This window comes from Necator americanus, chromosome II (genome assembly GCF_031761385.1).
Source record: "Necator americanus strain Aroian chromosome II, whole genome shotgun sequence".
Lineage (NCBI taxonomy): Eukaryota > Metazoa > Nematoda > Chromadorea > Rhabditida > Ancylostomatidae > Necator > Necator americanus.
Genome location: NC_087372.1, coordinates 28313562 through 28326960, shown reverse-complemented (window position 1 = coordinate 28326960; position 13399 = coordinate 28313562). Strand labels below are relative to the sequence as shown.

Here is a 13399-nt window from a genome sequence, read left to right as displayed (position 1 = left end):
AAAAAAGCAAAGAATTATATTCGATTGTGGAAACATTATTTATGGAAACATTTCGATTTTTTTTGCGTATTTTTTCTAAGCTATAATCCAGCAAAACATCTTCCTTATATCTTTCGTCTTTGTTTCCATTTCTAGAAGAAACAGTTCCACTCCAAGTCTCTGCAGGAAAATATCTTTACACATTAATCCATCAATATATAGTAGTTTGTGACTGAAGGAATCTAAATTCTCGAAAACACGATGAGATAATGTGCAGTGACCTCGTGTATTCGAATAGCGGAAAACTTTGTCCTTTAAATTCTTCGTTGTTGGAATTTATTTCGTGCTATGGTAAGTTGCAAATAGTTGTTGAACTGTGTCCGTTCATTACTACAAAGTCTCGATGTCACGTCCTCCGGATTGTGGCGACGTTCTCTGAAAAAGTCCGCAACATTTTAGCACACATTGCATCCATTATTCAGCATAGCTGTCTGAAAAAACTAACTTTCACCTTACTCGCGAATTCAAAGCTTTTAATTATTTTTTTGGTAAAAAATACAGGCCTAAATAAGTATGTAGTGTGGCGATCTACATGAATTTTATACAAAGATGTAGAACCATAAACACATCGGAAACGTGTTTCTTTACAAGAACTAGGAGCGTTTATGCCTAATTTTACAGTATTTTATGTACTTGACGCTTCTCTGCTTTATTCCTCTATCCTTCATACAACCTTGCAAGCATTTCTTCGTCCTTCTTCACCGTAAGTTGAACGAGTGCATTGAAATCCTTATTGCGCCAATCCTTCGAATTCACCGTTTTCCCTCCACATACTATCACGTTTTGCTAAAAAAAAAAGTTATTGGTTTATTAGAAACGGTGGAAAAAGTGAACAAAAACACTCTAAATCCCTAAATTCTTACAGGACTTCTCCAGTCCAATATCTATCGGCCTCATCTCATTAATCGCAGAAGTGTTTTCCTGTCCCTCAAAACAGTTTACTGTGGATGAATCTAACATTTTCAAATCTAATTCATATTCTCTGTAAATATTACTGTACGCTGTTTAGAGAAGGTATTTATAAAAAATATTTTCTGGACCGCCCCTAGAAACCCTTCGGATCCCGATCGCTTTAATAAGAATTTTCGCGCATGCCACCGCAAGTTCGTCGGAGAGAATTCCTCGGGCGCTCATGCGACCTCGTGAATAGCATAGTCGTTAATGAGAAAGTTGATAAATAGTGGTCTCCTCACTTCCTTGTTGTTCCTAACTTCATGGTCGTTTCATGGCCGTTTACTGTGAGCGCCGTGTGATGTCACTATTCTAATGACAACATGACGTAAACAAAGAACAAACAGCAAATCGGATCCTATACAGTTTTGACGGCAACGTAACACGAAATAGGCGAAGTTCTGATCTCCCATGAAGGGTTGCAAGGGCAGGGATGTAGTTTCTGAGTGTGAGCACTCTATTCATCGTAGTAATTCATAAGAAGGACGCGTAAAATAGATTCGTGTGGTCCTCCCATGTCCCTGGCGATGCAATTTATTAGAAAGTGCTAGAAAACTAGTAGAACCCAAATAAGCAGCATAAATTGCTCTAAAGGCGCAATCATACGTTGCGTTGCGGTTTGCCTTCATTCTAATATCCGTAATATTTAGCATCGTTGGGGAGACGGGATCACACAAGGCTGTTTCTTTTTCCGGACTACTACGAAGAATTGAGCGTGTTCAAGCGTATAATCGCAAATTACATCCTTACCTCAATTGATACGCGAGAAGATCCCAAAATCATTCATTTCGTCCTGCCACTAAAGAAATTGGTGATTATTGGATATTATGCTCCAGTCGCAATCTGGATAATGAGTATTAATTCTTATGTTATTTATTATTATTATTGTTATTATTATTATTATTATTATTATTATTATTATTATTATTATTATTATTATTATTATTATTATTATTGAATATCTTCTGTTTAAAGGCAGCATCCGAACAAACTCTTCATTATCGGTTTCGGCGTAGAGATTTAGACACAGTTTTCAAGAGTACAGTACAACAAGAAGAAAAGAGCAGAGGCCCTGCTAAAAATCCAGGAATCAAAGGTATCATTTTATCCTACGATTGAACCAATGAAACTACTTTGGGCGTGATAAAACGAAATGAATTATCGGTGAACTACTCGACGTAGCAACCCGTTAAACTCAAACGAGTGATGGAATCCACTTTACTTCCACGGACTTTCGCCATATTTATGGGTGTAGAGAGTTGTCTCGTTGGGAAAATTGAAGTTCCTGCATCTTCTTGAGGGTCTTTTCCTGTACTTGTACGGGGTGATCAAAAAATGTGAATCTGTTCACCATGGAATGGTGAACAGACCCAGATTTTCCCCTGCTCCTGTAATTGACGTCCCTCCCTCACAGGTTGCCTCATCGTGCTCTCGCTGTTGTTCTGAATGTACTCATGTTGTCATGCCATAAATGGTTCTTTCAACTTTGAGCTCGCCGGTAACAATCGGGAATCCGGTTGAGGCCAGAAAGATAAACACATTACTCGTTGCCTGTCGGTCTAGAATAAGTCATAACAAGAATTTGGTAGAACCTCATTACCTTCACTGGTTATGGAAGTACAATAAAAAACAGTAGTTCAAAAACAAAAACATGAGTGCAGAGATCAGTGAAATATCAGTGATCACTGACTACACGAAGAGTAATAAGGATCCACAGTTAGTTCTATTTCTTAGGCCAGTAAAATTGTATTTTTCGTTTTATACTAATTTCTATGCATTGCTCGATTTTTGGAATCCTTTTTGGTACATTTATTCAAATATTAACAAGGAATCTCGAAGTGTGAAACAATAAGACGAGTACGACTAGTCCAAGACAGTTGACATCATCGTTTATTTTGTAGGACAATTTTTTTAGAGTCTGTAAAAATCCTCTGGGAATTTACATTCACAGAACGGCAAGTAGGCTGTGATGAGTTAGGTACGTTAGAAAAAGATGTCGAATGAGGTTCATCTCATTTCTAGTATTTCCATAATTTTCCGATGCCGGTCTCGCACTGCTTCTCTTCGGTTCAACCGCAGCACATCGTTCATTTACTTCCTTGCCCATTTCTATCGAGTGAATCGTAAATCTTGGGTTCAAAGGAATTTCTTCTTTTGTGCACTGGTCAGCCGCGATGATGTGTAATGTTTCGTATTTTTCTGCTGTCATGAGAATAAATTGCGCGATACGTGGAGTCGATTACGGTCATATTTCGTGGCGCCATTTTACACAACATTCGGTATGCAGTGATTTTTTGTGTTTTGTTCTTCGACATCGCGTTCTTATCGCAAATCAGAAATCAGACTTCATTCTTGAAGCATTCTTTGATGGCTACAATCTCTTACTTAATGACTGATTATGGTAGGTAAGGAAAAAACAAAAGACACCTGTTGCGTGATTAGCGAAGCGATTCTGAATTACAGAAGCGTGTTCACCGAGAACGGTCCGCGGTGTGGTAGTATCCTAGCATTTCTTGAGAGTCAAGGGAAATCTTTGTTCCTTCGGCAATTCTCATCAATGGGGTTAGGCTCAGCAGGTCATCTCTAAAAATAACAGCGAAAGCACAAAACTCCGCCACCACAAATTCAGAAAACGAAGGACTCAAATTACTGATGTAGAGTATCTCGTAAAATCATGGAAAAAACGAAATGAAGACAATGGAAGTGGATTTTACCATTTACACGAGTTCAAAAAATTGCTGCGCCGAGTGATTCCATTACTTCCTTTTGATTTAATCACTACAATGGATGTGAAAAGTTGTTTTGTTTTGCAACTGAATTATTTGGGAGTTGTTGGGATCTGGGATCCCTAAATTTGTGAAAGGTCTTTTGCTTTTCTGATAGCAATAATGAAAACTAATTCTCAACATTCACATCCCCACAGGTGGAATGTAACATCGAAATTATCTAGGTCCCCTCTCAGGAAGCCATTTATATATTGTATGTCCTCAAACCAAGCCCCAATGGACAATTTTTTAAATTCTGATGAACGCACTGTTCGAACGATGCATCAGAACACTGCGCTACAAGTGTTGTAGTGAGAGAAACTCCAGAAACGGCAACATTTTTCAAGTAGAAATTTATGGAACGAGTGTTAATTGGAGTGTGTGCCAGCACAGTTGGTCTGTGACTCGTAAAGAACATCGCTCGTGTTTGTGGACTATCGATTATGATTGATTATGGATTCCTGCGTATATGTAAAGTCAAGTCTACGTAATTTGATTTTTAATGGGAAAATTGGTGGGAATTTCTTAGGCAAGTTTATTTCAAGAGATGTAAGGATACTTTTAGTGCACAATCATTGAGTCATGAGCTGCATGAAGGCAGCCATTTATTCGCAAGGACTATTTAAAGAGAGCCAAAAGCTGTATAACTTACTTTTACGGAAAAACAGTAATCCATTTTCAGAGAACGATACAGAAAGATTTCACGGCTAATATAATTAATGGTACCTAATGATACCAATCTATTACTGTCTATGTACCAGTGTTGATTCAGAATCAATGGTACTACATGGAACCGCAAAAATGTAGCGGCAAACATGACTGAAGAACTCAACGTACGAGCAACTCTGTACCTATACTATTACTACTTTATTACTACTCGTTTTAGTGACATTTCTAAAGTGTCCAACGAGTTTTCCGGCAAAATTCGCTGTGGTCACTGTTCTTCAGAAACAAGTAGAGATTGTAATGGGCAGCAGTTCGCAGTCATCTCCTAAGGTCGCAAGGGAAATTCTTCAGCGGAAAACCTTTTACCCATTCGTGACAACGCGCTTTGTTCCGTGTCTGGAACGGTCCATGCTGGGTGTAATATTATTCGGAGATAATAGACCCATTCAGTACAAAAAAAACATTCTGCAACAAAGAAGAAAATCTAGGAGATCATGGAAAAAACCGTAGAGAAATCTGCGGCCGACCTATGAGCCCCAATAACGTCAAAGAGATGAAAATGTTATCTTATAGCGCATCTCTAAGCGATAGGTGGTAACCAGTTAGAAACAAGTAATTGATACTATCAAGTAAGAGGTGCGTTTCAAAGTGTAATCCGTCCCAATCAATACTTGAATCTCATTTTCAATCTTATCGGTTCTAGTATCTAATCTTCTCGTATGTGGTATTGTTCATTCCATCATTGCAGCGTATCCAGAGTATCCAGGAAGATCCCATGAGCAGGCTGTGAATCACTGGAAACGCGTGGGTTCTGAATGATACGAACGTTTCAGCCGTCATCGGTTTCCTATCTGCAGTTACGGACCTCACGAAGCTTTCTTTCCATGATTATCACATAAATCACGGGACCCGAAAGAGCTTCTAGGAGAGTAGCGCTAAATTTTGGAGCATTTCGGTGGAAAATAACTTGGGAAAGGTACGTAGTTCTACAGAAATCTCCAGGAAAACAAATGTCCTCGTATGATTTTTTGCGGATTAGTCACGTAATGTGAATACAAGTGTCCTGGGTGAAACAGATCTCCTCTGTCAGGTGCAGACACTTATGTGAGGATCGCTTACTGCGACGCATCCACTGTAATTACTTCCTGTCTCTGTCTCTCCGTCTGTCTCTTTCTCTGGTATGCACTCCACCTACATGAGCGAATCTTCAATTAATAGACATTTTTCGCAGTAACTTTAGAGAATGATCCTTTGTTGTTGCTTTAAATCGCGTAGATTGTTTCTTCCAGTATTATGGAGCATCCTAAACGCACCAATTAATAAATAGAATTAAATAAACAAAGGCAAATTCCCTTCAGGTGTTTTTCCGTCGGGTTGACGGCTAAAACAATCTTTGTTATGTATTAATTCTTAGCTACAGGTGGCTCTTAGTGAGAGCTTGGACTGCGCCGTGTCTTTTTCTTTTATTGTCTGTGCCACAGTTAAAAGAAGAGCGCTTCCAGAAACGCGTTACTCGTTTTTTGGATGCATGTATTTTTATTTGATTATCATGGAGTTGAAATAAAATAAAGGCAATTAGAATAAGCAATATTAAAAAGTAATTAATGAAATAAATAGCAAATAAATAAAAATGGGAACTGAAATCCGTGCATTATTCACAACGCAAACTTAGCATTTGTTTATATGTGCTGTAAACACGAGCATAGCTGCAAATTTGCGCCAGTCTACTGTCCGTTATCCACAGAATTCTCTGTAGAAAGTGTTGGAAGCGATAGGATGAATGTATTTCTGTACAAAACCAAAACAAAAAACATTTGTGCATAGAAATGCGGTTTGTTACTTCGTTGTACGTATATCCGACAGGTTTTCGTACGTACGTCCGCATCAGCGCAATCGATTTTCTCGAACCTTATCAGAAACGTCGTTTCGGATCGCGCAATCACGTTCTGCGCATTCACGTATCGAAAATCATTCGCAATCGTTATCTTTTCGGCGATTTGACCTTTTCTTATGAATTACTGACCCACGATCATCGTAGGAATTTCTGAACATGATGTCAAAGGTTGCGATATTCAACAGTTCTTCGTTATAATATGTACATTATGATATTTGTCCGAGAAATTACCGGACAGACTGATTTTTGCGGTGGAACTGTCAACACACACATTTGTAACTGTTGGAAATAAATCTCCGGAGATCGTAAAAATTTTGGGGGGATTTTTTTTCATTTTTAATCGAGTATTTTTCTAATAGAGCTTAAGCAGCTTTTATGAGGTTTGCTTCAAAGTTTGTTCATTTTCATCTTCTCATTCCGAGATACCTTTAATGAAAATATTTCCCTGTTTCGCTTAACCAGTCAGAAATCCTACAGAATTTCCACAGAGTTTTGTTCAGCGCCTTATTAGACGCCTGGATCTCCTTTGGGCTTTGTTCGAATAATTACGTACAGTTCAACACGAGATGTTATGAAACTATTATTTTCTGACTCTCCTTAGAGGGGCTTTCTGAGTTTGCACCTTGGTGTTCTTGCTTATCCAGATATTCTCTCTTAAACTTTCTTCTGCGTTCAGGATATGACTTCGTCCAGAATATGAGCAAAGATCCAAAAGAAACCTTTTATGTATTGTTTTTATGCGTGTTATTGCAAAAGAAACCTCTGAAAGGAGGAAGACACGAAGCCAACACCAGTGTGACTCACATTTCGCTATTAGCCGAACGTCAGCGTCACTTTCCCTGACGATACTGTGAGATATTTGAATTCTACAGGCCATACTTTATCGCTGACACCTTCGAAAATTTAGCGTATTGTGTTTTTGCTGTTGTGCTGGTACCGCTTCGTACAGTAAGATGAATCAATTTTCACCTCACCTTTAGCTACTAGATAGGATCGGAAGAGTTCTTTGTAGAAGATTCCACTTTTGTGAAAAAAAAATTCGAAGAAAACTTTAAGAAGTTATTCCTACTCCATAATAATACGGTAAAGGGCATCTAATCATGGAATACATCGTGCAAGATCGGGGCACTTGAATCCTCAGCGATATGTACCTTAGAGATACCTCATAATATTGATTTAAAAACTAACAAAAATTAGATCTCCATAAAAATCGAGAATGCTGTCTTGTAGTGAAAGAAATGCTCTCTTCAATAACTTGTTACATGACGCTAAAGTCTTTTTTTCTGTGCGCAAGTTTAAAATTTAAAAACTGTGACAATTATTTGTGAATACTTGTGTATGAAGCCATTACCAGCAGATTATTTTGATAAGAATTTTGAATTGTAGCGATACTCCGATGAGAAAAATTCAGAATTCACCCAAATCACTCTTAAGAAATCTCCCTTGTATCAACAATTTTAAAATCTTCATAACTACTTCAATTATTTCCATCCGTTAGACTTTACAGTACATTGGAGACCCCACGTTGCCATCGTAAACATATTTTCATATATAACACATATTCGTATTCATACAAACACATATTTTCCTTGTAGGAAAATTTACGTTACATTGAATTGTGCTATAAGTTTTTTCCACGGTCGTAAACACTTTAATTCGAAGCAACATAAGTCCTCTCTGTCATTTTCCTCATTGCTAAAGAGGAATAAGGATTTTTTTCTTGAGAATTTTTAATATGAACAACTCCGCATTGTATTAGCTCATCGTAGTATGACAGTAGATAAGTAAATAAATAAATAAATAAATAAATAAATAAATAAATAAATAAATAAATGTGTCGTCTGCAAGCGAGTTGTTGTCGTCCATCGATGCGAGACAAGGACGCCCTACGGTCACTTGGAAGCAGGCATATTCCGAATTCTTCCGTGCTCGTTCACATTTTTCTTGTACCTTTGCTGCAATTATCTATCGAGGAATGTGAGATTTGCTCGCATGAGGAATTACTAGTGCTGGTATTTCTTCTACGTGTTCCATCAGATTGCCGATTCCAGAATTTTCTGCGCTGTTCGTGTAGTCGTTCATAATTTGAGTTGGCCAACGTCGTGGATTTTGTGGAGTCGCTGACGTGAGAGCATCGTTCATATTATTACTTCCAAGAATCTTTTCGAGATTCCCCAGAGTCCCTCAGATGTTTTACTGCGAAATCTGAGTATCTGTAGCTCGAACCGTTTCTTTCGAATCGAGTGCAGCAGATTTGTTTTCTCTTTTTCTGTGGAATCCGAGTAACCTACTGGTTGTTCGTGTTCAACTGCAAGTCCAGCCGGGCAATTTATCACGGTTCTTGACTGGATCCGTGTGCAGCGCGACGGCACTTTGCAGCGCTTCCTGCAAAATTAGTGTAAACACTGATTGGTTGGGAAGAAAAAGCTAACAGATGTCGGACTCTCAAAGATTAGCCATGGGTCAGAACTAATGGAGGGGAGTGGGATGGATAGAAATTGCACTTTTTTCTCAAATGAGATTATCCGTGATTAAGCGCCAATTTCGTGACCATACAGGGTAGTTGAGGACTATGGACAGGCGCAAAAACGCTATTTTCTCAGAAAGAAAAGGTTGTCTGACGACATTTGTTTATCTTAACGGAACAAAACTATGACAAATAACAATATCCAAACAGATTGTACAAAAATTCTCACTTCTAGGCTTTTTCTAAACAATGAATTACAGAACCTAAAGGGGCATCGCAAGTAAGTCGACATTCCAAAGTGGAGATTCTCTTGCTCTTTCACTTTTCTTCTGAGTACACGAAACGTAAACCTAAACGAAGAGTAAACGAAGAGTCAGACGGGCAAAGATCGAGACTCTTCGGAAGTCATTCATCCCTTGTTAGATATCCAGGCATATGGACTTAAAGGAAGGTCGATTTCGCTTTTGCTACAGGTACAGGAGCCAAATCATGATGAGGATTGCTATTTTCGTCCCGTGGGACCACAGATTTACCGGACTTTTAATTTAATTTTGGTTGCTTACTATTACTACTACTATTATTATTACTTTGCTCTCAAACGTCAAAAGACGCTCTCATTCTCTTCAGCCGCACACTCTTACTTCTCTCGTACTTTGGCACTTAACTTATATAAAAATAGAAATGGTGCACACGTCGAGAATTCCTCGGTTCATACTTGACTTCATCGGTGTCAGTATCAAGTTCGTCGAAGATTGTTTGCTGGTAAAGACAAAGACCAATAACAATCTTGGTTTTGCTAAAGAAAACTAGCACTAGTAGTACAGGTATCAGTGGCATTGGTTGACGCGGTTGCCCGCATTTTCCCCGAGGCGTGTCGTCCTTGAACACAGCTCTACTCAACCTTTTCGACCTACATCAAGAGGTTGCACAGATCCCACCCACTCGTAGCTGTTTCATAATCTTAAAGACTTGGGTCCCGTCTCGCGTGACCTAGCTATTGACACCTAGGGACCTGAATACCTTCAGGTGGACAGTGTCCGGCAGATCAGCCCAACGAAGCGGAGACCAAGATTCCATGTGTGTCCCTGTGGGTATTTGACCTGTTTGGGGAGGTCTTTTCGGGGTTGGACAACCTTTCTACAATATCTGGGTAACATCCATCATATAACTGTGCTGGTTACATAGCTCGCGCGTGCCCTGAGGGTTTAACCTAAATGCTTCATCGCATTCAGTTTAGGTAGAACCACAGCGAGCGAGCAGTAAGACTTGTTACTCAGAACTATGTGAGGTCTTCGTAACGGTAATAGAGCAGCGCTCTTGATCGTGTCACTTTTCTGTCGGTGCCAAAATCGATAACCAGGAAAGTTGCAGGAATTTGCAATGTTTCAGCAAGAGGGTACGGATTGCGTTGGCAAAGAAACTATGCATTATTTTCTATTAATTCATACGAACAAACTTTTATAGTAGGTCCCTAAATACTCTGTACACAAAATTGCAAACCAAAAGTGCAGTTACCGTACAAAGACTCGCTCGGTTTGCGTTGAATGGTGGTATGATAGCCTTCGATGGCTGTGATCCGCAATCGTTTTTCAGTTGGTGTCGAGTCGGACGAATACCCGGTTGTAATAGTATGATGATGATGATGTTTGGCGATTATCGCCGCTATTATTTCGCACCAGAAATTCAGCATAATAAAAAGTCCCATCAAATGCAATTTATGAGAAATTTCCATCGTTTTATAAATTCTAAAAGTTTCATTTCTCCGAAAACTATACCAAATGGCATAATATAAGAAGAGAAACCTTTTATTATTTGTACATTTCTGTGAAAATGTACAAGTGAGGAATATATTAATATCCTATAGGAATCTGTACGTAACAGCACGTTCTTACAAAAATTGCTATCGATATATTTGTACGATGCACTAATCGGACTTCTACTTCCACTATTACTCAATGGTCAGCCGTACTCCATTGAAAAATACGTTGTTTTTTCTTGCTTGTTAAAAGTTTTTTGACGGGAAAAATATATTTCAGAGGGTAATAGTAATGAAACTTCATGTATAGGCAGTAGGAATTCCATTGAATACCAATCCTGAAAAAAGAAGAGACACAACTTCTTTTCTATTAGCTTTTTCTTATCCTACGCCAGATTCGTAAGAAAAATACAAGCGAAATTTCATTAACTTTTTATTTGTTTTCAATTCACATTCTTTTTCAGACGAAATGCGTTTGATTATGAAAATAATCAGCATTAGACCTTTTGTACCTGCTACATTAACCGTAAGAAAGGGCTGTTTCAAAACTTCTCCTAGTTTTTTTTTCTTAATAAAAGTAATTAGTTAATAGTAGGAGTAAATAAATAGCACGAGTAAAATAGTGGTAATAATAGAAGCAAATAGTAGGAGTACAATTAAAGCTAACAGTAGGAGCAAGTAAATAGTAGGACTGCAATTACGAAGACTGCGTCAACACTCGCTCGCTTCGGTTGGCCTTATTGGACTAGTTTTTAAGTCTGTCATCTTGAAGTATAGACTTTAGAATGTTATTAGAAGGAGGGATATGAGGTTCAATTATAAGAAAATTTAAGAGTACTCGTTTTTAGAATAAAAATGAGAATCTTAAAAAAAAAGACTACAATCGCCACTTTTCTTTTCACTGCTCTAGCTGATGAGTAGGACTGGGGCAATGGGGACTAAATATGTCTTGCTCAAAAAAAGGACGTAGCCAGAAAGCTGCCTCCGGGATGGTTTTTAGAGAAGCTTCAAAATAATATTTTCAAAAATTAAATAATATTGATTAAAGTACTAAATAGTTGCTGAATAGTATTCCTCAGAGGGTTAAGTTACGACAAAGTTACCACCCAGCTATTAGGTAAAAGTTCATAGTGTTAACACTAAAAAAAAGAAATCTTATGGTGTTTCCAAAAACCCTGATAGGAATTTCTACTCAGTTTTTTTTTGTTTTGATTTTTTTGCTGTGTTCATTAAAGAACTAGTTATATGATGAACACTTCTACTGGTTCCGTTCCCTGGATTCCTGTTGCGAAGCTTTTCCTGCCGTCAAGCACGAGGACTACAGCGAGGTGTATTTCATGCACTTTCCAATGGCCACCTTGCTATTCTTACCACATGTCTGTCAAAAAAAAAACCCCGAAATATCCTCTTGTGTTAAATGTCTGTGCTAGCAGCATATTTTTGGAAACAAAGATTTTAATAGGCTACAAAATCAATCATAAAATTTGCTACTATTACAGCATCAGTCGTCGCTGTTTCATGACGTCTTTTCGCATCAAACAAACGTTTTTACTTCGGGAATTTTCTATAGCGAAACGAAGCCGCCGTCGCCAGAGGAAATGGCGTTCGGCCAGCCTCATCCGGTGCAACGGCGGCGAGAGAGAGAACGCGAAAAAACGAAAGTGTCTGCGTCTTTCGGAGAAGCCTACTAAACCAGATCAATGCGGCCATGATCGGTTTTTGGTTGATAATTGGACGATGGAGTGTTGGTAGCGGTAGATGGACAACAATTCCCAGAGAGATCATTTTGATAGCAGCACAATAGCAGGAACTTCTGCAATTCTTTTGATAGCTCGACCTCACATGTTCGTTTGTAAATTTTTTACTCTCACTTATTTTTTATTCTTCTATTTACTTATTTGAAAACACCAAGAGTGTGCCGTGAAGCGGAAATAAGAAAAAAAAAACAGTGCTCGCTAGAATTTCGCCTAGGTTTCATACAGCTCTGTTTGCATACAGCAAAGAAATAGAAGATTTGTTTGGATTCTAAAAATCTGAAAAAAAAACTCAAATTATAGATGAGATAAACTAACGCTACCGGCGATTTGAATGGTTTGATGCCATATAGTTTTTTCACCATGAAAAAGAAAAACGTCTTCGTTCTCTTTTTTTTGGAAATGAGTTTTTTCCTCATTTCCAACAAAACACTGGTTTCTATTTAGCAATATGTACTTCAAAAATTCGTAATCACTAATGTTGACTAAATTCTAGGAGGTGAGGCGGAGTTTTCAGCAGCTATTTTTCTTTGCCTTTAAACTCCTTTTTTTTCTTTATCTTTGATGCTTTTAGTGATTGTCATTATAAATAGTCGACTTTATCCTTGCTAGTTTAAAGGATTTCAGAAACAAAGCACTTTGTACATTTATCAATATTGGTCCAAACAAATTATAAGCTGGAACGAAGATTTAGGAGAAGTATTCTGCTGGAGATCACTTGTATCCTTGTACAGCATTCTCACAGTAACAAATCGAAAAATGACTCCTAATCCCTCTTTTGCACAAAATTTTAGGTCGTGTCTGAGGAGAGCTCTGTTCTTTTTCCATCCGCTGCAGCCGCAGACATCGCTGCCGCTCATCAGTTTTCGAGACGTTTTTCCTGCTTTTCCATTTTGTTGCGAATCGTTCACGCAACTTAAAGACATTGAATCCCCATGCGACGACTATGTCTAGGACTGCCGTCGTCGAAGTGATGTCAGCTCGGATCGCACTCTCATTTCGTTGCTCATTTCTTGCACGAGAAAACGGAGAAGAAGAACTCATTTCGTGCATGGGATTGAATAATGAGTTCAACGGCACACTTTGGTTTGTGGCCGTCTCCCTTTA

General features: G+C 38.4%; 2 protein-coding genes across 2 annotated transcripts; both read right to left on the bottom strand.

The window, feature by feature from the left end:
- Nucleotides 1–385: 385 nt before the first annotated feature.
- On the bottom strand, nt 386–8457 carry RB195_019745 (uncharacterized protein; the record flags this gene model as incomplete). The annotated part of the gene is made up of 3 exons (XM_064187745.1): nt 386–414; nt 3418–3493; nt 8320–8457. 3 exons carry the CDS (start codon nt 8455–8457, stop codon nt 386–388), a joined length of 243 nt encoding a protein of 80 aa, XP_064043626.1.
- A 190-nt stretch (nt 8458–8647) lies between these two features.
- Nucleotides 8648–10487, bottom strand: RB195_019744 (uncharacterized protein; the record flags this gene model as incomplete). Its single annotated transcript, XM_064187744.1, has 2 exons — nt 8648–8700; nt 10298–10487. 2 exons carry the CDS (start codon nt 10485–10487, stop codon nt 8648–8650), a joined length of 243 nt encoding a protein of 80 aa, XP_064043625.1.
- Nucleotides 10488–13399: the final 2912 nt, after the last annotated feature.